This window comes from Opisthocomus hoazin, chromosome 7 (genome assembly GCF_030867145.1).
Source record: "Opisthocomus hoazin isolate bOpiHoa1 chromosome 7, bOpiHoa1.hap1, whole genome shotgun sequence".
Lineage (NCBI taxonomy): Eukaryota > Metazoa > Chordata > Aves > Opisthocomiformes > Opisthocomidae > Opisthocomus > Opisthocomus hoazin.
Window position 1 is genome coordinate 33,649,840 of NC_134420.1, and position 27,697 is coordinate 33,677,536.

General features: G+C 42.6%; 1 protein-coding gene across 9 annotated transcripts in view; it reads left to right on the forward strand.

The window, feature by feature from the left end:
- The window catches only part of DPF3 (double PHD fingers 3), a 191,656-nt gene that overhangs the window by 72,588 nt on the left and 91,371 nt on the right, over window positions 1-27,697 (forward strand). For all 9 annotated transcript variants that reach the window (XR_012764520.1, XR_012764521.1, XR_012764522.1 and 6 more), the window contains exon 3: window positions 4,127-4,234. Coding sequence is in view for 5 of the 9 variants with exons in the window: in XM_075426127.1 (XP_075282242.1) it covers window positions 4,127-4,234 (108 nt within the window). In the remaining 4 variants the exon portion in view is untranslated. The remainder of the gene's footprint in view (window positions 1-4,126; window positions 4,235-27,697) is intronic.

The following is a 27,697-nucleotide window of genomic DNA, read 5'->3' on the forward strand; positions in this document are numbered from 1 at the left end:
CTCTTACCTCCTCCACTAGGCAGTTTACAGGAGGTAGAGTGGGAGGAACACATAGGATATTTCCCTCCCCTCTTGGGGGCAAACTGAGAAAGCAATTGCCACTTCTGTAGAGTGCTTATTTGAAGCTTTCCCTTTCCCTTTCCTAGGACATACTGAGGGACGGATGCTTGCACTGCTCCTATTCCTAAAGTATCCAAAGTAGATTTAGTATTGTCTTGCAGTTACTATCAGAAAGCTCTTTCTAGAGTAACATGCAGCCACTTCTGGTGCAGGAGACAACAAGTGTTTTACCAGCATTAAAAATACCCTGAGAATGTTTTAGTTGCCAAAGCTACTGGGGTAATCTGGGACCGACGAATGTGGTTTACAGGCTGGGAGTTGTCTAAGGTTCTGGGCTAACCCTTCTTTTGTAGGTTGCTTCATGATCACAGTTGGGTTTTTGTTTCAGCTGACAATTCCCCATTCCTAAGAGATTATGCCTTTTTTTTTTTTTTTTTTTGTTAATCCATTTATACTTGAGGAATTTCTGTTCTTGTAGCATCTGGTTATGAGTAAGGTGCTGCTATTTTTATCCTTTTAAATGCAGTCATAAGCACGCATACATCCATAATATCCACAAGTAATGTTTTGGCAAGAATGTCTGCTACAAAGATAGACATAGGTAGTCTGGTATGGGTCTCATTGGTGTCTCCACACTTACAGAAGATATCATCATAACAGTGTTCTGGCATCACACCAGGAACCAAGAGGTCTTAACACTTTGTCTTTCTCAACCACAAGCTCTCTGGACTACCTTGAGCAAATTCACTGTGCAAATCTTTCTTTCCTCACTTTTGATAGGGAACGGTTCAGCAGCTTACCCTGCAAAAGAGGATCAGTGGCATTTCTCCTGCAGGGCTGCAGGGGGGGACTAATGGTGGAACATTCTTCACAGAGAGTCTTGAGTGAAACGAGCCTCCTCCATCTGCATCAGCCACCAAACCTGATGCCTTTGCTATTCTGAATTAGAATAATCAGTGTGAAATGAAGCAGCCCTCCTCCCCCATATTTGGTCTTCTCTTTCTTGATTTTTATTAGCCCTTTTAGTGCTCCCTTGGGTCTTTTCACATCATCTATTTCTTGTAGTATTATGGTGGTCAAAGCATCCCTCTACAGTTTTAGCATGCCTGTTTTCAGCCTGTACACAATGCACTTATGCCCATACTGAAGGGCTCTGAAAATTGTCTGCCAAACACGCTGGTGTCTGTCTTGTGTGCTGTGTTCATTGCCATTTACTATCCCTAACCTGAAAAACTGCATGAAGGCAAATGTCAAAGCTCCAAGACCTCTTTTCACTTACAGAGGGCTTGAAAAACAGAGAGGAGAGTTAAGATCTCAGCATATTGACCTGGTTTCTTGATGTCCTCTTTGTTAAAGGAGTCAGAAAACTGCATCTCATGATAAACAGTTCAGGGTTAATTTCACACAATACTGCACATAACTCCCTCCTCCTTTTCCCCTCCTCCCCCGGCCTTTCACACTAGCTTTGAGTTATGACTCTCCTACACTAATGAGATAAACAACATAACTCACTGCAGGTTCTGCTATTTCCTCTGTAAGAAAATGGTTGGAACCTTCTCTGGTTGCCCTATAAGGCACCAGAGGGAGAGACAACCAAGCCATGGCTGAAGGCAGTAAGATCTGTATGTGCATTATTTCCACATACACTGCAAGATCAGCTGTGGAGGGGCTGGATTCAAAGTTCAGAACTTATCCTTTCCTCATTGCCCCTCCTCGTTGTAAACAATAAAAGATCCACACTTCGTGTGAGCCAGCACAGTGACAAATGGGGTCAGGGTGGAGAACCGAAGGTAGCATTTGATGAGTTTGGATCAAGTGAAGGTCTGGTATATATTTTGAGTTCATTACATGGCTGCGTATTAATGAGCAAGGGCACTGTGAATAGGAGCAGAGAGCTTACCTCAAGGGGTGCAGAGATGGATGTTGGATCATCTGTCTCTTGTTGCTTCATCTGCTACCTGGAATGGCCTGTAGGTTCTCTAGGGAAGAGGCTTTCCCACCTCTGTCTTTTCAAGGATACCTGCTTTGTTTCTAGTTGGGCTTTCAGCTTTTGTGGTCGTCTTTCACTGTCCTGGCTGAATCCAGAACTGCTAATTCATATAAGAGTGCTCAATAATTGAACCCACGTTAACAGATACTCCCTCAAAACTGCAGTAGATCCTTGCTCCTCTCTGTCTGGGACAAATACTCAAAGCTGTGGTGCTTATTTTGTTCATCTGGCTCCTCTGTGGAGGCCTATGCAGCAGAGGGCTGATTCTTTGTCTTATTGCTTTGGTCTAGTGACCTCCATTTCAATGTTGTGAACGAGTTCTTGCACAGGACCTGCTGTGAAAGAGTGAGGTTTCTTGCCTCCCCCTCTTCAATGACTCACATCAGAGCCAGGCACAATCCACCTCTGCATAGTAGCAATTGTTTGCAGTGGCTAATGTTTGCAAAGTGCCATGAAGAAGTGGGTCCAAACACTGCAGAAGTGCTAGTTATTCACATTTTTATTTCCAAACCAGTCCCAAGTGCCCTGCTCTGAAATGTATCCTTCTTGGGGTGGGCATAATGCCCAGCAAGCTGTGCAGCAATGAAAGAAGGGCATGTAAACCTCCAGTTAAGTAGCACTCTGTGCCCTGCAACAGCCAGAATCTCTGAATACTCCATCGCTAGGCCATACCCGGGCAGTGGGCTGTAGATGCTCTGTTTATGCCCCAAGGCCTTGGAAGTAGGTGGAAAGTGCTGGAGTCTGAACTGTCAATCCCAACAGTTGAAATATTTCAAACCAGGAGCTGAGGCTTCACTTGCAGAATTTGATGAGCCCATTCTCCTGAGGTGAATAATTTTGTTGTGGTGGGTTTTTTTGTTTTTCTTTTTTTTTTTTTCCCCCCACCCAAGTAACAGGATATTTGTTTTTTCATTATCCTCATTTGTTTTGGTGAGTTAGTTTTGTTCCCAGGCTAGTACACTTTCCTGGCTGCTTCAGAAGGGATGGCTGGGAACTCTTGGGCCATCCTGCTGCCTTTGAGCTGTTCGGCTTTACTAGCACCACTTTGATGTTGTCCAGCTGTTCACTGTTGCTACAGTGTCAGAGATGGTAACACCGCTCCTCTCCTCTGTCTTGTGCGACCTTACCTGTTTGCTAAGGGCAGTGAGTCTGGAATTGCAATTGCTCTCTGTAGCCCCTTCAAGACTGACAACAACAGCAGAAGGACGGAAGAGCCAAAGTAGAATTGGTGGATGGAGAGGGCAGGGGAAGCAGGGGAGAGAAAGGCATTCTTCCAGCTTTTCTGTGTCTTGCTGGGTATTTCTGTGTGTCATGAGTATCTGGGGCAGTTGAGGATACTTTGAAGCACTTGGCAGCATACTTCTGTGCCCCTAGTAGCAATGCATTCACGAAGCCCTGCTGTGTTCTGAACATAAGAGAGCAAAGCATAGCTTGAACATTGGCTAAGGGGTGTCTGTCAGAAGAGCCAGGGCAGCTCAGAAGCCAGTGATGCCAAATGTGATTTAATGGAGCATGCAGTAATATAAACATTACTGCTGTATCTCCTCCCTCATTCAGGATGTTGGCATGAGGAGATAATAACCAGAATGAAGAATCTGCCTTCAAACAGAAGTCCAGAATTTAAGCAAAAATAGAGCGTCCAGATAGCCAGACCTCATGGATCTTGGTTTGTTCCCACTTGGAAAACACAAGTTTCCTGAGCTGCTCTGTGCATCAGGACCTTGTGATTTGCATGTCGGAACTTCATCTCATCTCTCCCAAGGGGCCTTGTCCGCCTGTGGAGGAGGCAGTGCCCCTGTAACCCAGGAGAGTCTGAAATTCTATTTACCCTGAAGAAATCACAAATTATTTATGTGCAGCTCTGGTTTCAGTGAGCTGAGTGAAGTGTATGTGAGACCTAGATTCTCTGTAGGCCTGATCCCAAGAGGTACTGAGGAGCCTCGTGAACACTGGATGCCTTGAGTGCATAGTTCTGCCTCACGATTTTCAGGATTGAACCCTCCAACAAGGAGACATGGTGAATGTGGTTTACAAACTGAAATATGATTAAATTTATTTTTTGCCTTTAATCTTCAGGCCTGGCCCCAGGTCAGCTGTACACGTACCCAGCACGTTGCTGGCGCAAAAAGAGGCGTTTGCATCCCCCTGAGGATTCCAGGCTGAAGCTGCTAGAAATTAAACCTGGTAAGTATTGTTTGCCTGTCTCTCTCCTGTGCTGCAGAGCAGTTGCCATACATGCAAACCTGGCATTTAGACTTTGGACTTCATCTTTGCCCAACCATTTCTCTTTGCATCTATTGCATCTTACTTGATTTGCTGTAACAATAACCACCAAACCTGCTGCACTCAACTCATTCCTTACAGAAATACATACAACTTTTATTGAATGCAATGGAAGCTGAATTTACCTTCCCTAGGGGTGAATCCTGGCTTCTGTGAACAATTTCATGAGGATGTAAAGGATCAATGTATTACTAATTATTGCCTCAGTGTGTTATTGATACAAAATCTCACTCTGGCATCTGCTGCCTAATCTTTGTGAAAAAGACTGCTGTGTGCATGGAACAGTACACTGATAAGATTTTTTGTAATGGAGCTGGGGATCAGTGGTGTGACCAGATTATAAACAGCAGATAATAAAAATTAGTGAGCATACGCCACACTTGTATATGTGTGTATGCCTGTGGGTGTACCTTAGTCCATTCTCCTTTCATTCTTGTTGTCCTTGGTATGCTTCCCTCACAATTAAACTATGTGAAGTGATGAGTCTGGATGCTGAATGAGTGACTGTAAAGTAGATGCTTGCTGTCTTTGGGGTTGGTTATTATGAGAAAGAGGGGAACACACATACTCACAGCTGTGTGTGGTTTTTAAGAGGTGCGACACTGCCAGTATAAAAAGTACAGGAGAAAACCCCAAAATGTAAATTAAGAATATTTAAAAAACCTGTTTGACAGAAGGAGGAGTCTGGGAACTGAGTTATGCTCAGCAGTAGTGATGGCTTTTCTTCTATGCAGTAGTTGGTGAAGAAACGGGAAGGGGTGATAGAGACAATTTCTTAACCAAGTAAAATCAGAGGCAAAATTCATGTTGATTTTGGTAGAAACAGTTTTTGAAGGTTCCCTACCTTCAGCACAGGAGAAGCCAGCAGACAGTTGGACAAGAGGAAGAAATGTCTGTAACCACTCAGCTGGGGTTCAAACCAAGGGCAAAAACTCAGCCAGGCAATAGAACCAGACCTCACAGCAGAGCCAGTCAGAAAGAACTGGTGAAATCAGTCAGGTTACACTGATGGAAATGAGACTAGACTCTAGGAAGAGGATGTTGGCCCATAGAAATGTCTACCTCAGACTTTGTGATGAGAGAAACACTGCTGTGCCTTGGGAATTTAGTAAGGTACAGCAGTAGTGTAGAGTTTGACTCTTCTTTGTTTGCATTACACTTCTTTGCTGTACTCACTGAATGCCAAATTAGTGCATCCTACACGCCACAGGGCATGGAAGGCAATTACCAGAAAGTTATCAGATAAAGAGACCTCAGCATGTCTGTCTCTGTATTGTTTTCCCTGCTATAAACATCTCTTCTGCATCTCAGGAGTGCTACTTTTGTTGCATTGCCGGTGGCAGCCAAATCAGGCAAGTTATATTGCTTTGCCATTTAAATCTATTTTCCCACCAATTTCTATCTAGTGATTAACTTTCCTTATCAGTTACACCACATAATAATTTCAGTCCATCTGTGCATATCCAGAATAGACTCACTAGCCAAAAATGGGATTTTTCCTTTCTCTGGTTTAAATGTATAAAAGCTATGGAAAACACTGATCTCCTTTTAAAGGTAGCTTTTGGCAATTTGGTAAAAGGTAGTGTAATTTATTTTCAACATGGACAGCAGAAATATTGTACATTTTGGAGGGGGACACTGTGGTAAAACCTAATGCTCAACATAGGAAGGTATCTTATGCTGACCTCTTTATTCCTCAGTTAAACATTAAATGACTGTGTGGGGCAAAGATGTGGCAATTTAAGGTCCCTTAAGAAGCACATGGATGACAGCTGTAGGGCATCTAAAACAAATTTGGAAGAAACCTAATCAAAATGTTCTGTAGTTTCATTCCACCTAGGGCTTGGACATCCTAGTCATGGCTTAGAGCTGTTCTCAGCAGCTAGGGAGTGCTTGTGCTGTGTTAATATGCGAGTAGCTGATTTTTATATAGGATGCTGTTGAATTGGTTGTATGCTATATAGCATACTCAAGCAATGCAATTCTACAACATCAAATTAGGGCTAAACCTTAGTTTTATTGTGTTTTACATTTGTCAAGTGTTTCGAAGTACACCTAGAAAGACTGCCACTGTAGCAAACACAGAAGGGGATCTTAGCTCCAAAAGTTGCCAGTGCAGCAGTCAGTGGGATCAGCACCAGGGCATGTGAATACTTGCTTGAATTGCACGTGGGCTTTTGGAGTGGCTCACTATAGCGATAGTTACATCCAGAAGTTCAAGACTTCTACATAATTCAGGACATACATAGACGTAGGATTTTTGTTTTGGTAAGCCGTAGCTAGTCAGCAGCCAGTCAGTAAGCAGAATCAAACTATCGTCTTGCTAGCACTTCAAGGGTATGATAATTCACTTCGTAATAATATAGTATTTCTAGTTACAACCCACTTTTGCAGTGTTGGTACCTTGCAGGCTTAGGTAGTGTATGCCATAGCTCAGTGAGTGAGAGATTTGTGTTTGGTAATGCCAAAACCTAATGAAGAAAATAATCATGCTCCGATGGTCTCCAGTTTTTTGTAAAATTCAAGTGCACTGTAATATTTCTTGGGGTGAGTTGCTGCTTGCTTCTTAATGGAACATGGTGCTTCTGTTGTCCTGGTCTGTTGCTTTTATTTGGTTTCAAGTGGAAGTGCTGGTTTTAAGAATAGTTACAGCCAAAGTTGTAAGATCAGAACACTGGAATAGGTGTTGCTGATGCAGCCTTTAGATGCCTGTTTTCCTCTGCAGCTGTACTCAGACCTATGTGCATGGATTGCCCTGGTTAAGTAGTTTGATCAAGGGTGCAGCAATGTTCACGTTAATACTATTTCCAAGTATCTTCCATCTCATCCAGTAGCCTATGCAATAGATATGCAGTAGAAATACAGTATCGACAAAACTTACTTAGAATAACTGCTTCAGTGACAATACAGTCAGTATTATTACCAGACCTCTAGGATTTACACAAAGTATTCCTGACATTTACTTTCATATGGGCTGGTCTTCATGTTTCAGTGGTACGTTCGTATCATCAGAACCAAGCATTATGGCTCAAGTGCAGCCAAGTTTTCATCATCTTAATGGATACAAGCTGTTACAAGAGTCATTATAGTGTAGCAGTCAAGACTGCTGTGAACAGTGGTATAGATTTGAAACAAATCCCCAGAGGTGGGCAATATATTGACATGTTGCTGTTAATGTGATTTTCTAGGTACAAATTGATAAAGTTATTAGATGTTGATACTCTCATAATTTTCATGAAACTAGACTTCTGTTCAACCAAGTATAGGCAAACCGGATTCTCTGCAGAACTGGGCACTGGTATTTGCACGGCACTTCGGTGTGGAGTAGTGGGAGCAACACTCACTCCTCAGCTGGCTGTTCTCCTCGAGTGGGAGAAGGAGGAGAACTGCCAACTCTCCTATCACCACCTGAACCGCAGGTGCTGTGAAGGCAAGCAGTAGGGTTCTGGCCCTTGGTAATATCAGAGCAATTGGAAAGATGAGGGCTAGAAATGGAAGAGAGAACCCTGATTACACCCGAGGCCTCCTGAAATCTTAATTGCTCCTTGTCCCATATACTTAGTGTTTTTTGTGATACTGGGTAGTATCATGATTCTGTGTTGGGTCGGGTATCAATATTGTGGAAGTGGTATTACCTACAGTAAACCCTGCTGACAGTCAGGTATTACCCAAGCTTTGCAGCTATGCTGATGAGAACAGATAGGGTGCGTATGGCCAAAAACTCCAGTGGAATTTAAATTGGTAGTGTCCTACTTCAGTTTTAGAAGATGGCTAAATATAGATACGTACATACATACACGTAGAGCTTTAATTTCGCATGCTATGTAAGTGTAAAGAATATGACTGGAAAGCTTTGTCTCCATTCACTGCTGTCCTTTGGTTTTGGACTGAAAGCCAACAGTGAGGTCTCACAGCGGGCAGCCTTCCCACCCACTTGGAGGGTGTGGAGTAGAGCTTGTGTATGCTGCTACTCTGGTGAGAATGAGCTGGTGTCCTGTGCTAGTGTCTGTCCTCTTACTTATCTCTGGGTGGCCTAATGTTCAGCTGAACTACAGAAATGGCTTTTTTTTTTTTTACCAGCTGCTCAAGAGGTAAAAGTAAACAAAAGTATTTTTTATTTGCTATGATGAACCATTGTAAAATTGTTTGAGGCAAATACTGATAACAGAGTTTTAGATCCCACTTAAATAATGCCTGATCTGTTTTTAATCTGACATACAGGATATACCTATGTGAGCGTGCTTGTGGATGAATCAACAGAATCCTTACAGAGAAGCAATTATCTCTTTCAACCGTCTCAATTTACTTTGTAGAGGCTGTGTCTGATTGTACAAGGTACTGTGTTTCTCCTGGGAAGTGAGGAGTGTCCCCAACTCTTGTGGAAGATGCTCAGCATACCTGTGGAGGTCAGCGCTCTTTAAGGCAGGGCACTTCACCAAGGCAAAGTTGAGCTGAAATTAGAAACCATAGGACAAAATTAGGATCACTTATATGGCAATATCTAGAGACTCAGGCAGCATGTTAGATCATCGTGCTGTGGGTTGTTGTGAAAGTTTCTCATACTCTCTGCTGTAGTCATGTACTATAGCAGATCTTGCAGTCCAAATATACTAAGTATAGTGAAGGAAGTACTTCAATGCAAAAATGCAGAAATGAGCAACAAAAATAATAAACTACTTCTATAAGGTTTAACCGGAGGTTTGTGGTAAAGCTGGAAATTGAACTGAAGAACACAGAAAGAGCTCAGTTCTCCCGAGTTCCATATTCTTTTTTCTTTCCCTGGTTCCTATGTCCAGTGTCACTCAAAGATATTAGAGCCTAAAAATAATTCAAAGCACTAATTTAATGAGAATTTCTTTTTATCATTTTTCTCAGATAGGCCAATTAGTATTGACTAGTTTCTCTTTCAATTTCAGCGATTTCTACACGATCACGTGTTGGTTCTTGTTCAGTACGACAAGACAGCAGTGTTGTTTTGCCATGAACACTGTAAGGAAAGCCACATCTTTTCTTAACAAAAAGTTTTGCTGCTACTTAATATATATGGAAACTTCTCTGATTAAAGATTAGGTTCCCGTTATATTGTCAAATCTGCCCGTGGCTCCTCTCTAAGATCCATTAAGACTGTCTTAGGATCAAAACTGGCAGCATAATTCTGGTGCCAAATAAGAGTACTTCTGTAAAATTCAGATGAATTGGATACAATATTCCTGAAGGGGGCTATAATGTCAATGTATTGATTGTTCAGACTTCTGACAGGTTCTGCAGATGTGAATTTACCAAAGATACTTTAGTGTAGAGCTTATTTTAGTGTTTCTTTTTTTTTTTTTTTAATTGTTCATGGCTTTTATAAACATTTTCTGTCATGAAATGTAAGTTTGGGGCAGATATGACATGACAGCCAGCAGACTGGAGCAACTTTTGTTCTCTCATGACTTGATCTAGATTCCTTGTGTAAGATGGAATGTAATAGCCTGTATCAACTTCTGTGTCTTTTGCTGTCTTCCCTCCAAAGTCTTGGAGGTAAAATGTTTTTTAAAATCTGCTTTTTATTCAAGCACTTACGCACTATTAAGTACTTTAGCTTTTAAGATAACTCTCCTCATGTTTTGTAATATATCCTTCAATACTTTAAAATATCACTGTTTTTAGGATTTTCTTTTTTCCCTTCACCTTTTTTCAATGACTCCCGGTGCCGGGTGTTCTGCTGCGGTGGGGCTGGCAGTGGGCTCTTGTCCTCGGCCCCCGCCCCAGCCCAGAGGCCGGCAGAGGGAGCAGCGAGGGGCGCGTCAGCGGGCGTGCAGCACTAACGGCCTGATTTAAATTATTATCTGACAGAAACAGGGTTTGATTTTTGGTAGGTGGTGCCAAAACAACACTCCTGCCGTGTATTTAGGTCAAGCATTAGGCAAATATTGGGTCAAATGTCAAATAACGTCACAGTGTGGACGATGGTGAGCTTTGTATTTGAAGACGCTGCACGACCCACGTTGAAGAATTTTACTGAGCGATTCCACATGGACCCTGTAGCTGCTGGTTGAGCTAGAGCAGATCTCATTTTCACCCATCTTTATTTTTGGCACCTCATGTAGAAAAAAACAAAAAAAAACCCTTAACTTTTTGTGACAAGGAGGGTGGATAATTTTCCATTCTCACTTGATGTATTACAGTACGCATCTGCATGTTGGCCATGCTGAATCCTGAGGTAGGTCTATCATATACCTATATATGTCACATTTCTGTAACACTTTGGCATGAGATGAAGCTGTATATTGAGAATCGAAATCTGGGAGCAGGGATGCTGGAAAGTGTTGTTTGTTTGTTTGTTTTAAGGCTAGGCAGGAAATTTCAATGTGTAAGAAAAAGGAAACATTTATCATGGCTGTAGGAATCCCTACATACCCCAACTGTTTTGGTTTTTTTTTTCCTGTCATTTCTATAGCAAATTGGGAACCTCTCATTTGAATGGGGGAGGAAAATTATTTTTTGACAGCTCTAGCTTTTATTTATACCAAAATAAATACTGATTTCTGCTGGGCCTTCTCTTTTGGGCTTCTTATCCAGCAAAGTACCTAAGTATTGGCCTAAATTTAAGTAGGTGTTTATTCATCAGCTAAGCCTGCAGCTTACAGATGAGTCCATCAATGCTACTGAAGCAAAAGAGTAGGTTCCAATTCTCCACTAATCTTGCCTTCAGATTGTTCACAGCAGGACATGGCACCACAGGCAAGAGCTGCTGCTCCATTGCACTTAAACATCCAGCTGTGACTCAAGTTAGAAAAAGTGACTTTCTGTCACCAAGAGAAAACTCATCAATGTGGGACCTCCTTGTGAATCAGCTTCTTCCTCTTACACACATGTTTAACCAGACTCTGTTCCATCCCATCCACCACCTTTAAATTCTTCCTACAACGGGCACCTTTGCTGGTCCAAACCTCTGGCCAGATAGTTTGCTTTCCTTTTCTTACATGGCAGTAAGAATACCAGAGAACTTGTCCCTTTCTGCTTGCATTCACTGACACGGAATCATCATGTGTAAGTCCTGCAGTGAAAGATCTCTGTCCCATTGCCAGTCTGCAGTAGAGGTGCCAACCTCTGCATTTAATGTCCTGCCCCACTATCATGTACTTGCATCGCCTGTACCCCGTACAGCACTACGCAGCACCAGGGACAATGGAATATCTCTTTTTGTCTCAGCTTCTCAGTGTGTAAAATGGAGGTGCTAAAACATTGATCTCATTTGTCTATCTCAGAGACGTGCGTAACAGATAGTTAATAAATCTTTTTAGAGAGTTTGGGAGGGGTAGACGTGTCCTTTAAATAAAAAGGAGCATATGAATAAAGTGTGCCACTAACCAGGCCTTTAAAGTGCCAGCATTAAACATTTTGGCCATCAACATGCAGCCTTGCAAAACTGGTATGAAAGTGTACCAACTCTGGTGCACAATCTGGGCTTATGTGTACCAGGAAGGCGATGAAAAACAAGTAATTTGTTGCACACCCATATACAAAAATAAAGAGACTCACCATAGGTGAATTGCTGAGCCAGTTTTCGCAAGGCTGGCTGTGCAGTGTAAATGTTAGAAAGGTATCTCAGTCTTTGCACAGGGTAACTCTTCTTGCTTCATTCTGGCCACAGATGAGCTGGCCTTCTGTAGGTCATGGCTGCTGGGGCTGTGATAACTTCTTCAAATCATGCACTGTTCTTGCTGGGTATTGTTACGAGTGATAAGCTGCAAATTCTTAGGCTAATTCAGCTCAGTAGGTTAGAGGATGTGAGTGAGTAGGTATTTTCTCCCAAAAGGGATTTGATGATTTTGCATGTATGGAAATAAAACACACTCATTTCTAGAAGAGCAAGTAATATTCTATAAATAGTTCAGTCAAGAAAACAAAAACATTGTTTCTGCTGCTTAACTCTGCAGTCATGCTGCTAGAATTTACAAGATTAACTGTGTGTAAATAGTTTGTCTTTCATTTACGGGATCTGGAACAGGTCACTACAAGTATTTTATATGCACAGTTTTACCAGGAGAACTGTGTTGGTGAGCTAAGATTGTTTGTATGAATCACCTGGGATTACTGCTGGTTCTTGTGTGGCTGAGCCAGTTTGCATAATTAGGAGAAAGCTGTGTGAAGAAGCCACTGGGCTTTGGAACATCTCCGGGTTTTGATCAAAAGCCCAATGAAGCCAGACCCCTCTGGCTCTAGTCATCAGGCTAAGGCAGAGGCAGCAATTGAATAAGATATGGCAATTTTTGAAACTTAAATCTCTTATCTTTCTGAGTTCTCCGTGTCTCGTCCCTGAGAATGAGAATGTAGGCTGTGTGTGCAGCAAGCCACGGACACAAGGCTGTTGTAATTTCAGAAGCAATGCAGCCACTTAGAGGTGATTTTTCCACTGGTCTGTAGTCTCAACTGTACTTAATGTATTTGTGAAAATAGAGTTATGATGACTTTGTTTTTTTTAAAAAAAAAAGGCTGTTTTGAAAAATGTTTTGGTCACTACAGTAGGCCATTAAATTGAAGGAATGAGCTGTGCTGATGAACTCTGCAGAGCCCCTACAGTGTGACTGCAGGTCATCTCGTGGGGCTCCATCTGCAAGACCTGAGGAAAGCTTAGAGGGCTCAGGCAGCTGGGACGGCAATGGCTTGAAATACTTGGACTGCTTGAGAGGGAGCTTGCTCGTGGTGCTGCCACCCTCGCTGTGTAATCCAGCCCATTGTTTTACTCTTTCGCTTTTCTTGGCTACTGTGTGTTTGACCTACATCTAGCTGCTAGGACATGTCTTTGGGAAGAGGTTTTTCAGCATGTGCCTCTTCAGCTGCCAAGGCCTTATTGTGAATGCCATGTCTCTAGGAGACGTATTATTCCTACTGGAGAGGTAAAATGCTGTGGGATTTATCCCCTTGCTATGAAGTTAACATCAATGTTTGTAGTAGCCATCAGGATTACTTATTTCTGAAATAAACAGATTTAACCTTAAAAAGAGAGGAGTGCAGTTAAGCCGAGGACAAGATTCTCTTCTTAGGGAAAAGGTGGCTTTGAAAGAGTGTTTCGTGGCTCCCCAAGCAGGTGTGGGGGGCGTAGAGTTGGGTTGCCCAAGCAGTTCCTTCAAGGCTTATCAGGAGGAAGGGGCATGGGAAAGCCTGGGGAAGCACCAGGGGATGGTACCTGGGGAAGCGCTGGAACCAGGCAGATTCGGTTCCCCCAAGGCGCAAATCATCAGCTCTCTAGCAAAAGGGAGGGGTGGCTGGGAAACTGTCTGCCCTGTAGGAGTCTGCAGCTAGAGCTGAACCTGAACAGCTTTGCTGGCAAGCCTCCTGGTGCTTTTCTCAGTATAGCTGGTACCGATTCCTGAAAAAACAATAAGCTGCATCAGCAAAAGGATTTTTGTGAAGCACAGGAATAGTCTAGAGGCAAGTATTGGACGCAAGGTCCTAGAAAATGGGTATCTTTTATCTAATGCACTGCATCCATTTTATATGTTCATGTGAGTAATCCTGAGAGTTCTCTGGTAATCACATGGAAAAGGGTTTATACGATCAAGTCCCCAGGGCTCAGTCCTGTAAGATGCCAAGCTGTCTAATGCCAAACAAGGAAAGCACCTGAGCTTGGGCTTTAAGAACATGAGTGATCTTTTTGTAATTAATAGGACTTGTCACATGCTTAAAATTAAATCCACATGTAAAGTAACGGGTCGGACCAGACTTGCAGGTTTGGTACTTGGCATCCTGCAAGATAGAGCCCAATAAAGTAACTAGGCTACTAGATCAACTGTATTGTAGAACCTATACACAATTTTACAGGAGAAAGTGTTACCAAAAAATAGCAGAGAGATTACAGAACATCATTGCATTCAAAATATTATTTTAAAAAACCTTTTATTCAATTTTATTGTTCTCCTGATGCATAGCAAATGAAATTATTTTGTAGTCTGAAGTATTATATAATTTATAGCAGGTGATATTTTTCTGGTGTGTAACGTAAAGGAATGAGCAATAAATGTTAATATAAAGTCCAGTTTGAAATCTTTCAAGTCACATTTGCTGAAAGTAGAATGGAGAGTGTGATGGCTTCCCCTTCCAAATCTCTGCACGTCCCACCGCCTGTCTGGGTGGAAGTCTTCAGTCTGTCATTCCTATTCTCTGGGGTAGACTTTTTACAGCCTCATAATCATCTTGTACATAAGAGATATTAAGAATGTTTTTACTGGATTACAATTAATTTCAGTATTTCCTGCATTTTGCATTTAATTGCCTAGTAGTTTATTACAGGTATTTTTTTCTTCAGGATTCTGACACTATTGGTGCTTGCCATGGCATCCATTCCCAGTAATGAACTCCTTGGGGGAAGGAGGGATGATGCAATGTAGGTTTGGAGGGGAATGGAGAACAGAATGGTTGGATATGGCTTTTCTGTGCAATGTCTTCCAGACCAGAGATCCCACTTAGGATGCACTTGGAGCATGGCTCCCCTTAAACGAACAAGGTAATGTAAAGCCAGGACCTTAGCTGTTGTAGGTAGGTACAGTTCCATTAAAGACTACAGCGAGCAGCAATTTCCATCACTTAAAGCTATGGTTCTTGATGTAGGAGAGAGGATGAAAACTTTACTCCTCATGATGGAAATGATGCACTTCTGGATGCATGTGATTGCCTTCGGGAAGTATGTGGGGTTGATGTCTTAGGAACACATATGGTCATGATTAATATCCTGTGCATGTCCTACAGAACTGTAGTGAAAATCCTTTTGTTGTTGGCCTGAAATAAACAGCATTGCATGATGGGAATAAAAGACAAATTTTCAAAGCTGGCTTAGACAGTTAAGGGTGCTAAAACTACATTTAAACACTTTAAGCAAGTGACTCATTTCATTGTGTTATTGAGAGATACTGAATGCTTTTATCTTCTCATGATTTCCTTGGTGCAGTGCCTGTGAATGACACAGTTACAGATATGTGCTACTCTGTGCGGTTCATAGTTACTGGAATTTCTGGAGTGATGCTGTATTTGTAAATGATGCTATGGGTACATCTGCCATGCAATGCTCATTGCCAAAGTGAGATAGCAGCACGGCAGGAGAACTGGAAGCACAGAGGCTGTATCTGTGAGCAATGCTATAGACCAAGACAGTATCAGTAAACAAAGACACTATTAACTAAGTAGAAAGGAGTCAGGATTAAGTGCTTTGTACCTCTGAAGCTGCTGTGGGTTGGCACTACAAATATGCTTACAGTATATTCTTCCAGGGAGCTGTCTGTTAATGTCTGAATGGGCAAAACAAAGAAATAACCTCTCTTTGCTAAAGATGATGCCCCAAGTATATCTGAACTCTCAGCAAGTGCTACAGATGGAACCAGAGTGCATCCAACTTTTTTGTTTCGCCTTTCAATCCTGAATCTTAATTAGTTCCCTACTGCTTTAGTACATGCACAACATTTTAATAGTCATAAGGACTTACTCCAATCCATGTTGCCATTACCACAATTCACTCTTTCATACCAGTAGCAATTCTCTCTGCCCCGGCCCCGCATTTAGGAATAGCATAAAGAAAACTAAATAGCCAAGCATGTAGCTGTAGATTGATGAGGTTGTCACACCATTCTCTTCACCGTTTTCTTCTGCCCTGCACTGTGCTCTAATAGATGGATGATTGCTGGGGGAGGGAGAGAGTTAGAAAATCCCACAGCCAGATGTTCAGGGATGGACAGAGCGACCTTCTCAAGGAACCCAGAGGAGTATAACTGCGTTCTTCTGAGGGAGAAGGACACTCAGGTGCCTCTGGCTGTCTGTGTTTATCTCTGTTTTCAGAAGAAGCACGGATGGGCTTAGCATGGCTGCAAGGATGAATGTTTCTCGGTGCATCAGGGGAAATGACCAGTCATCTGTCTCTTTGCTGTGGCGTCTGCCTGCAGCCATCAATCTTGTAGCCCAGCACGGCAGCTCCTTTGGCTTAGTTTGGCTCAACGTTAGATGAACAAAGGGAAGTGAAAGCTGAGCAGTGGGAAAGGAGAGAAGAGCAACTATTCTCTATTTAACTTTGTTTTTCCCTCGCATGGCTATCTCTCCCCTTTTCCCATTATCATCTATTTTCACTGTGTTTTGTAAGGTGTGGTAAGGGCCCATTTTCAGATTCTAGGAGTTTACAGTGTTTCTCTGTTAGCAGAGAGGAGAAAGGAGAGAGATATTGAAAAGGCATAATTTGAGGCCCAGAGCTTCCATTTTTCAGACTTTTCTGTGGCAGTTTTCAGAACAAGCCTACCAAAGTTTAGCTGCAGTAGGTAAGGAGAAGGAATATAATAGCCTTCCTCCACCTTGCTGTTTTTCTCCCTTGTTCTTCCTGATTCCTTCCTCAATGCCGCTTTAGTGTTTTCAGGTGTGTACTTCATCTCTTCATTCCTGTTTTATTCAAAAAGCAATCGATGGAGCTACAAGGTGGGGCTTTCTGGAGAAAGGTATGTACTGATGTCCAGAGCCGTGATGGCAGCTCCTGTCAGCAATCGCAAGCTCACTTGAGTCAAGCCTGCCTGATGCCACAGCGCTGGGGCTGCACAAGCTGCCTGAGCTCATCTGGCACTCGTGATTGCTACTGTGAAACTGGAGGTCATGCCAATATCTTCATTGCAGTTGGTATGCAGCCCACCAGAATAAAAAAACATTCAGATATGTCCGCTTGTACAATGATTTCAGCACTGATCTCAGATGGGTCAGTTTTGCCTGAAATAGTCAGATTTGATGTACTTTGAGCCAGGCTGAAAGGAAAAGAGGTGTGTGAATTCACTAACTGGACTCCCACAGCTAGGGTCTGCTTTTTTCCACGGTGAGCTGTGATGTGGTTGCTTATTCTGTTTTCCCCTAAAATTCTTGCCTCTGGATATCATAGCACAAAATGTTTGGTTTACTTTGTAAAAAGCTTATTTAGAGATAGCGTTGTTCCCCTCAGCACTGCCCCACTGTGGTGTTTGATTGATGTATTTTAAAAAAGTGTGATTGCATTTGCTTTTTAATTTTCCTGGTTGACCTCAATGATCTAAGCATCAGATCTGAAAGAGCCAGGCTCCCTTGAAGAACTGTGGTAGGAGATTTCTCTCTCCCACTTTTTACTGTAGGTAAAGAACTGAGATCTCCCAGGCATGCACAAAGCTTATTTAGGAGATTCAAAGTCCAACTCAGCACTGAGGTGGAGCAAGGGAACTCGGTAAGAGCAGATATTGGACATAGAGGGATCTTTACCTGCTTTCAGCCCAAATGTGCCATCTGGAGTGAAAAGACTTATGCCAAGATGGGGAAAATTTACACCATCATGGGTTTAAAGGGCTGGTTTGCAGTTTGTGCTGAGGTGTTTTTTTTTCTTTTTACCATAAACCTAAAGCATAAACCCTCAAGGAAAACATTTGTTCAGTAAAAACCAGTTTCTCCTCCCCCACGCCTTGTGTACGCAGGCTTTACAAGTGGGCACAAGACCTTTCTGAGTGAGGATATTCAGGGAATTCTTTTGTATTTTATTTGCAAAATAGATAGCATCATTTTCCAACCTGTGCATTTAATCTGCCCTTTTTGAATGAATAGTCATATTTTCTGCTGCTACCCCTTTTGCCTCCCTGCAAATTTGGAAATAGACGAATCTTGTGCATGTTGTCATGAGACAGCCTACCCCAGATGGCACATCTGTGTCTCGGGAAGCCCTCTGGCTGGCCTGTTGGCAGGCATTCCCGTGCCTTTGAAGGTCACCTTGTTTACACCTTGCCTTTTCCCCCTCCCTCTTCGGAGTCTTGCTGAGCCTGCAGGCTGGGCTTCACCATCTGCATTTTCTCTGGTGCCATTAATCTTCCTGTTTACCATTCTGTTATTAATTCTAGAGTTCACCTTTTTCTCTAAATGCTTTATAGGCCTCTTGGAATTTCTTACCTTTTTGTGGCAAGAGATCTGAGCATCTCGGTAGATGACTTGCTTTGTTCTTTCCCATTACTGAAAGCATACCTGCTAGCATCTCATGCCATTTTTCTATTACAAGCCTTCCTTCTTATAATAACATTTTTCAATTATATAGCTTCTTCTGTCAGATGCATCTCACTGTATAAGTAAATATTATCCTTACTCCTTGGAATTTGTGAATTGGCCACTGAGATCTGGTATCTGTGGAAATAGTCTTGCTTTTTCAGTGTTTTGCTTGGCTGGGGAAAAAAGTGTTTAAACCTGGCTTTGCGAGAACCAGTAAGAACACCTTGCATTTTTGGTGCATTTTATTTGAATGCCCGAATGCCTATGAATATTAAACAAGCCCTACCAAACCGCGGAGGACAGATGAAGACTGTCTCCGTTTGACAGATGATGGAAAAGCAGAGGGTACCTTTGTTAGAGTTTGGCACAAGATCACGTGGCAAGCCAGCAGCGATGCCAAGGGCAGCGTCTACGATGATTGTTCCCTATCCCATCCTAAAATCACTGCCGCTTTGCTGTGGCCTTTCTGTTCTTCAGTGGTTTACGCGGGTTTGGTGTTTACTGAGCCAGGGGTGCTGAACCAGTGCTGCTTGGCATGGCTGCCTTTTTCCGGCACGGCACCATACGAGTGCAGCTGTCCTGCTTCCCAGGCCTGCCTGGGTTGCGGAGCACTGTCTTCCTGCAAACCGGGAGCTTTGCAGACAGAGATGCAGGGTCAGGACTGGGACACCTGTAGTCTGGCTGAGCGGTGCTAATAAGCCCTGCTGCATCTGTGCTGATGCCTTTAGAGCTGGTGGGGTGTCTCTGCTGCTCCCCAGCGCTTTGGGTTTTAGAAGGGCTTCATTAACGGAGCTGCCGCATCATGTAGGCATGTGGAGCCAGCCAGAGCTAAGCACTGCACTTAGGCAAAGAATGCCCTGCAGTCTGGAGCATCAGAAAGTGCAGAGCAGGCTCCCAAGAATCATTGCAGGAGTCAGATTGGCTTTGGCAGGTTTATCAGCTCTGGCTTAGTGCCGGCTCTGCTAGGCCCAGACTGAATTAATTGGGATGCTTGTGCACTGCAGTTGAGAGATAACTGCATTACAGAGATTTATCTGTTACTAAAGGTATCGCCTCCACTGTCCTCGATAAGGAGGAGAAGCTATGCAGAATCCCACAGAATTTGCAGCAAGGTTACAACATGGCTGTTTTAATGCATGGTTTATGTATGAATTTGCATTCAATATGAGTGGTTTAATTCATTGCTGTCACATCTGGAAATGGTACAGTTGTTACCATTTGCAGAGTACGCAGTGTGGGGGTGACTGGCCCAGCTGCTTGGTGTGGGGGTGACTGGTGTTTGCTGATAGCTTTCTGGTTACTGGACAATAATCAGATTCTGGTTCGTCTGATGAGTCAAAAGGCCCATCTATCTGTTTGAGTGTGTCTATAAGACCACTTGCAGGTAGGTAGGCCAAGTTATTCACTTACTCCAAACAGGCCAGCAGCCCTGTTAGTGTGATGCAAGCCCCAGTGGAATAGACTTTGGACTCAGGAATTTTCTCTAAATTGTAGCAGTTACCCAGCCTCTGTCGCTTGATACTGCCTCCAGTGTTGACTGGTGCTGCAAAAGTCCTGGTGCAGTGTGAGCCCGTCTAGAACACAAATGCAAGAGTGATCAGAACACAAATGGATGCTAAAATAAAGTTATTCAATGGAGATATTCCGTTATGATTTGAGCCCTGAGGGTAGTTACCTGATCCAGCATTTAGCCTGATACTGTAATTTGGTAGTCTTTAAGAAGCAGGTACAGCATATTATATGTGACAATGATTTATATCTGTGCTGAGAAATAAATCTGTAAAGAACTTCCAAGAGACAACCGACAGGAGGGCTCTTCTTTTTATTGAGAGATTTTATAGAGGCATTCTAGTCTGCCAAAGAAATACAGCTGCTTGTAAAGTCCACATTTTGATGATGGGTTAAACTAGACAATGCTTAACCTTGTGTTTGAGGGCCTCTGCTGTTTTCTGCAGCCTTATTTCTCCCTGCTGTTGTGTTGCAGACTCCTGGGACATATTTTATCTAGGGGCTGATAGAAGCTTTCCATTGGATCCTCATCTTAAAATTCAAAGTTATCCTCTGATTTGTCTGCAGTTTATGCCTAGAGTGAAAGTGTGCAGTCCCCCCATATCACAGCTTCCTCTGTCTTCTTCCATCTCTTCACTTTCTCCCTCTGCCCCCTGCTCACACCCAGCCTCACCATGAGCCTCTCAGCTTTGCAGGAAGAGATGCTAGGGAGACATTGGGATTTTCCAGTCTCTCAGCTCTCCCTAGAGCAAACCTCCGTAGTGCCTAAAATTTGCAACAAGTGTTTCCGAAGATTCATTTTGGAGCTTTGTAGGATCCCATGACTCCAGCATGAGGAGTTTTCACTCTAATGGCAGATAGTCCTCTGAACTACTCTTTCCACACAAAATAGTTTGTTCTGAAGAAACAAATACTCTCTTGTTTTCAAGTAGTCTTGCTTCTAAAACCAGTTTATCATTCTCTTTGACTGGGCTCTTGTCCTCACCTCATGGCCCTGTTTACCTCGAGAGTGCAATAATACACAGGAGGTTTGAAGGTGTAATTTGGGGGGGGGGGGCAAAGAGTTACTGGAGTAGCCTTACAATCTCCAGTGCAGCCACAGCTTTATCACGCCTGGCTTGGATTAAAAATAAAATGAATTTGATGCTTACTAGTCTCTAGGGGCATTTGTTTGGCTTTACAGACGCATTGTGGGAGTCTGTGTTATCAGTAGTCTAGTCTCAGGGGAGGCCGAGGGCTGGGCTGACAGGAGGTCCTGTGGAGCAGGGTTGGAGAGAACTGTAAATGTAGAACTGGCACTGACAAGTTTGCTACAGATGGGTACTGAATTGCAGTAGTGTGGGGAGAACAGGCTGGGAGAGCAGGGACTGTGGGAGGTCAGGATTAAAGCAGAATAGCAATAATGTGAGCACCTGCCCCTTGGATAGCAGGAGACAGTGCATTGAAAGAAGGTTTTTGAAGATCCAGATCCGCAGGAGGAGTGAAGATCCGTGCTGCGGTGTGCTGGCAGAGGCATGCTTATGAAAAAACTTGCAGAGTCCTGCCTTTAGTATACCTGGGTTCTGGTCACTGCTGTGCATGCATCAATTCCACGGACGCTAACAAATCACTGTATGGCCAAGAACATAACAAGCAAGCAAGCAAACAAGCTGAGGAGAGTCTGGTTGTGTGCGCACAGAAAAGCTACAAAATCCAGCTATCCATGTAAGGCATTGTCTCCTCTTTCTTTCTTAAGGGATCCCATCTCCCCTGCCCCCACCCTTTGCACTCTAACGCGATATTTGTGCCTTGGAGATGTGGAGATGAGCATATGATGGATGGATGGATGCTGCTTGTCTGGGTTTTTCACCACCATTTCCCCTGGGGCACTCTGTCTGCTGGCAGAGAGCACCATCCCAAAAGATGGTATCTTTTGCAAACTCGACAGCTAACAGACAGCTTCTCTCTCTGCATATTTCCCCAAAGAAGAGCAGGCTTAATCTGGTTTTTATATGGCATATTTCATTATAATCTTTTTGACTTCCCATGTTCCCAGTACGCCATCATAAATAAAACGCTGGGGGTGGGAAGAGCAGAGATGCTGAGGCTTCACACGCTTGTGACACTGATAGATTCGCATTTTAAACTGTCATGGGATTTAATTGCTTGCTGAGCCACTGCACTGCACTTTCAGACACATCCTGCCACATCCTCTTAATGAGCTTAGTGGCTGCGTTCACTCAGCAGTAGTTCTGTTTGCTGTGAATTAGGTGGCTTTTTTAGACCACCTATGTGATTTTAAAGGGGTAGTGGTTATTAAGGTAATATCCTTGGGTTTATCCATCTTAAACAGCACTTCATGGACTCTTAAAATATCGTTTCCTCTGGCACTTTTTATGTTCCAAAAAACCAGCACCAAGAAACAAAAATGTAAGAATCTATGTGGAAAGTCAGTGTTTGTCTAAGAGGGTTTCTGGAAGCTGGATTGCTTTGGTTTGCATAGTAGCTGTCTCTGGCATGATAGATCATGCTGGAACTCACCCAATAAGTATCTCTGTTCCCAATTAGAACTGGAAATGGAGCTGCTTACGAGTGCACAGAGATGATGGCTTGGGTGGCAGCTGCTACTGTGGAGATGGAAATGATCCATTGTAAAACAAATACATTGCACTGTATAGAAAAAGGGATGGTTGTTTTTAATTTATGTTTCAAAGAGACCCTGAAAAGTTGCTTAGCTCCTAATGCATTGTAAACCAAATGTAGCATGTTTAAGGACAGGAATTTGCAGCTATTTTGGTGAATCAGAACTTGAAAAAGCCCGCCATATTGTAGGATTTGTGAAAATGTGCTTCTTTTGGAGGCAGCAGTTCAACAGAAAACAGATACAGGAATGATGCTAGCGTGGGTGCTCGTTCAGATTCTGCCACCGCGGTCTAAGGACCTTGATAAACAGAGAGGTTGCTGCACTCAGCTGGTAAGCAGAAATAACCATGTTAATTTAATCACTATGAAAGGGACGCTGCCAAGTTGAGAAACATAAATTTTAATTATATGCACACGCACATATTTGAGTTATAATATATGCATAATATTTAGCTGTGACACCAATAATGCCATGGTTTATTAAAACAGGAAGAGTTCTTAACTAACATTTTATTTTTCATTAATGATTTTTGTTGATTTGACACTTCCATTTTGTATGATTCTGACTATTTCTTGTATCTCCTACGCTGACCAGGTGCTATTGCATTTGCAATACTAATCAAAAGGAAATTTATCTACAAACCTTCTTAAAATTTTTTTATAAAAGAGTAAGCTTTCAGTTATAGTGCTTTTACTAGTAGTTATTACTTGTAATAAAGATTATGTTCTCTGAAATTGCAATGTCTGAAGAAGAGCTTGTGGTACAAACTACTAGGAGTTACAATAGAAATAATTTAGAACAATTAGTGGGTAGAAAATGTCATTACATGTATTTAAAAAGGATCTGGACGTGATTCAACAATTTAAAGACCCATAAATTCTACATGAACATTTGAGAAATTGATTGAAACAGTAATTAGGTATAAGCGGTAAAGCACATGGGAAACGGTATAGGGGGTTCTAACTGACTACTTTTTTTTCCTACCAAGGAAAAGCACGTCTCACTACCTTCATAAAATTCTTTACATGATATGTAAAGGACTAGTACATAAGGGGGTTGACAATTTACTTGGACTTTCTGAAGACTTTTGGTATGTAATATGCCTCCAATGAGAAACAGCATTGCGTTGGCTCAGAACTTTTAGAATAAAAGATGCAACAAAGAACAAAATCAAGCAAAGAACTTTCATTATAGAAAAAGAGTAACGGCTGGTGCATCAAGGTTTGGTGTTTGGTCCAGTGCTGTGTAATATAGTAATGAACAAGCTGGAGAGAGGGGCTGCCTTGTAAACTACAAAGGTTTGCACATAATACAAAGTTATTTAGAGCCGTCGTAGCCAGGGAGGTCTGTCCAGGCCTCCTTGGGGAGATCTGAATGTGCTTGGTAAATGGTCGACGAGATGGACATTATGTCACCTGTGTGCTGAAAGTATTACTTACAGGAATTGCTTGTTTCTGTTAGAAGTTTCCTAATTCTGCTTAGTATGCAGCTTGGACCCTGCAGGACGCTGCCTGAGGGGTAATACAAAGAATATTGTAATGTATTTGTTTAAATGGGGGATGTGGCTTCATCTGAAATTATCAGGTACAGTATTGGTCCATCTTGGGAAGATTAGTGAAGAGTAAGAGGAAGTTCAGAGAGGTCTGAAAGGACAAAGCTGTATGGAATACTTCCCACAGCAGAGTAATATAAAAGATTGCGACAGTTTATGTTCGAAAGGAGAGGAATAAAAAGAAATGACAAAAAGTTTGGTCAGGAACTTGTGTTTTTCCCATCTCATAGCAAGAACAAGGGAGCAAACAATAAAGTGAAGCGCTCCTTCTTTCAAACCATAGTTTAGCTGTTGAACTCACTCAGGTGGGAAAACATTGAGGGCAAAATTGTTTCAAAATTCAGAAAAGGCTGGGCTATTCTGTGCATTTCCAGAAGTGCCAGAGTTCGGATAACTGGAAGTGATACTACATTTATCCCTCAGGACTGACCTGTTAGAGATCAAGGTGAAATGCAGTATTGGGGTAGATTATTTTCTTTGCCTTTCTCGCCTGACAGGCACTTGTACCTTTTACTGCAGCATCTGATGTGACTGCATAGCATAGCACAACAAATATCAAAGTGAACAGAGGCAAGTGTAGGGTAACAGCTTAATTTCTCAAGGCTAGAAGAGTCTCTCTCTGGCCTGGTTTGAAGCTTCTGACCCTGGCACTGGTACATTCATGAGCAGGTGGAACGGACCCCACCTGGCTTCCAAACAGCAGTTCCCATGGTCTGGGGGAAGCCTTGATCTTTCATGTGATAACTACATTTCAGGCATTGAGTTGGCTTCTCAGTTTTCTTTAGGATACAAGCAGAAGAGAAAAATATACTTTTCTAGCTTTTGTGGGAAAACTCTGGAGGGTTAAATAGGAAAGAGTAAATTAGGGGTTTAGTGAAATGAATTCAACAATCCCTAGTAGTGTTTAACTATTTTTCTAGGTTAACTGAACCATTGTTTAGATTTTTGGAGACCTGTACCTATGACAATTCAAAAAAGTGGCTTGGAAACATTATTTCCTGTATTCATTGCCATGTCTTTACAGACTAGCCATCTTCCAGGAAGGACTGAATTCATTACAAAGATTGAATTTGTTACTAAGAGGTTGTCTTTGGACCTTGGTAGGTTTTTATACTGTAAGCTTTACGTTCCAGATAAGATAGTGTCTGCCATCTCCCACTTTCTAGAGCTACTTAGGAATGAAAATGGACTCATAGAAGCTACCAGTGGAGAAGAAAATGAGGGAGCTGAATAGCGATAAGCTTAGTGGGCAGATGGGAGGCAACTGCCCTGAGTTCCTTTTCGCTGGATTTTCTGCTCACTAACTTAATTTCTTGGTGACTCAATCTCCCCATCAATAAACTGGGAATAAAAGTATTACCTCACACCGCCTTGTCAGTAGGATGTTAAATTTAATAATTAAAAAGTGCTCTGAGGGTTTTGGATGAAAAGTCTCCTGGAGTGTTGCTGGTGGGAAGTAGCAGCACCACACAAAACAAACGTGCCTATTTAAGACAGCTGCCGGTCTTTGACCTTAAAGCCAACCATTCCCTCTGACTTAATGTTCAATATCTCTGGAACAAACAGGGAGTAGTTTCACTTTCATGTATATTCTACTTATCCCTCACCCCTTCCTTGCTTATTCCCTTTTCTAATGCATTTGTTTGCTGACTGTATTGGAATCTAGAGACAGGCATAGCTTGTCACAGTGAAGACATGTTTGTTTCTGATGCTCTTGAGCTTCCTTGAAGCTTCTTCTCTTGCTGACTGTATGATGACCCCTTGGGTTTTGCAGTCCCACAAGGTTCTGAATACAGAGCAAATGCCCTTTCGCCCCTAAGCACAGGACTTTGAAACCAAGTCAAGCCCATAGCCAGAGATGATTACGGAGGTTCCTTAGTGACTTTAGATTCAAGTGTTGGGATTTGCACATAAATCAGGTCTAAAATCCCTTCTTTCTATTGAAATGTCTTGATTTAGCATCCAGAGGGAGGTACTAGGAGTTCATACAGGGAAATTCAAGCTGTATGATTCTCTATTGACTTCTATGTCTTTTTTATAGCTCAGGTAAGGGAGAAGTTGGGGAAGGTGACATACTGGGGTGGGTGTGCAGAGCTTAATGCTGAAAACAGAGGCCTCGTTGAATAGACCTACTTGTGATGAGAAGGGGGATCAATTAACAGCTGACCCTATCCCATTGTGTGGATTGTCCTGGGAGTTTCCTTTGAAAATCTCAGTGGTTTGAGCTTTCTGAATGGTTTGTACTCAGCCTTTCCCTCCATGAATAGAACAGCTTTTGCTGGAATTTTTGCTGGATTTTCTGTGGTTATTGGCTGAGCAATGCTCTCTCACTTCAGAAGACTTGAGCAAGCATGTTGTGGAAGCACTGATCAGGGATCCTGAATCATTTGCTGGCTTAGAGTTTTTCATATATAGAACAAACATATTCCTAGGACGCAATTGCCCCCAAGAAACAGATCATACTTTACTGTCCCAGGTGGAAGTGTTCATTCATTATTTGGATTGCAGCAGTGGTTTGGGGCTTTATACACACATGGATTTCTGCCCTGAAGAGTTTACAACTCACGGTGATAGAAAGGCAGGGAGCTGCAGGCAGACTGGGGAACACAACACAGTCCTAAAAGTTGAGAAATGGACAGAGCTGTGAAATAAGGACATCAGATGCTGATTTGTGAGCATCAGTCCTGTACATTATTACTTTATACATCTATTGGCCTAGATAAAGGAATTAATTTTAGAAGGAAGGATGTACTTGAGAAATCCATACCTGGCATTGTCAGGTAGAGGGACATTGAGGATGTCTCCCTGCCAAACGGTTGCTCTGAATGAACCCCTGCATGAGTCGGGTAGAGGCCAGGATCTACAAGGACAAGTGAACTCTTTGCTAGGTGTGTATTAACATCTTGCTGAAATTAACATGCTGCATTTGCCTGTCTGCTGCACTGCCCCATAATCTAGTAGCAGAATTTGGAAGGGGAATAAGGCTCTGTTGCTTCACTTGTGTGGCAAGTTGCACCAACCTTCCTCATAAACCCGCACTGTCTTTGTGGTGCCGTGCCCCAGGCCTGCCCCCGAGCCAGCCTTTGGCTCTTCCTGCAGTCACTGGGGGTTGTTCTGTTTTATGGGCTAGATTCTGCACTCGTAGCTGTGCTGACTGGTGTTGCTTCATTGGTGTAAGCCAATTTAAAACACACTGAAGATTTTTATCTAGTCAATACTACATGAAAATTCAAGACACATCCCTTTGTTTTTTCAGGTTAAGTTCTCAGCATTGGCCCCACGCGCTAACTTTCTGCTTTGCCCCATGTGTGGATCATGCCCCAGTGTAGGAGAATGCTGCTTGAAGCTATGCTGTATAAACTGTGCCAGATGCTAAATTGCATTAAACTACTTTTCTACTTCAGGAGATCAAATCTTCATATTTTTTATTTCAGTATCTTAGAAAGTCCTGGTTTTAGTTGAAGCATAGGGAGTTTACTTAAAGGAGAGGATTTTCTTCCCCATTTATTTCCTCCTGATACAATATGTCCAGTCTTTTTTTCCTGTAAGCAAACATGGCAAGTGAAAAGATACCAGGTTTTCAGCAAGACAGAAATGAACCCTATCTGTGGATCCTTAGCAGTTAAAAGAACTTGAAGCATTTTCCTTCAAGATAGAAGTCTTCTGCTTGTCATCT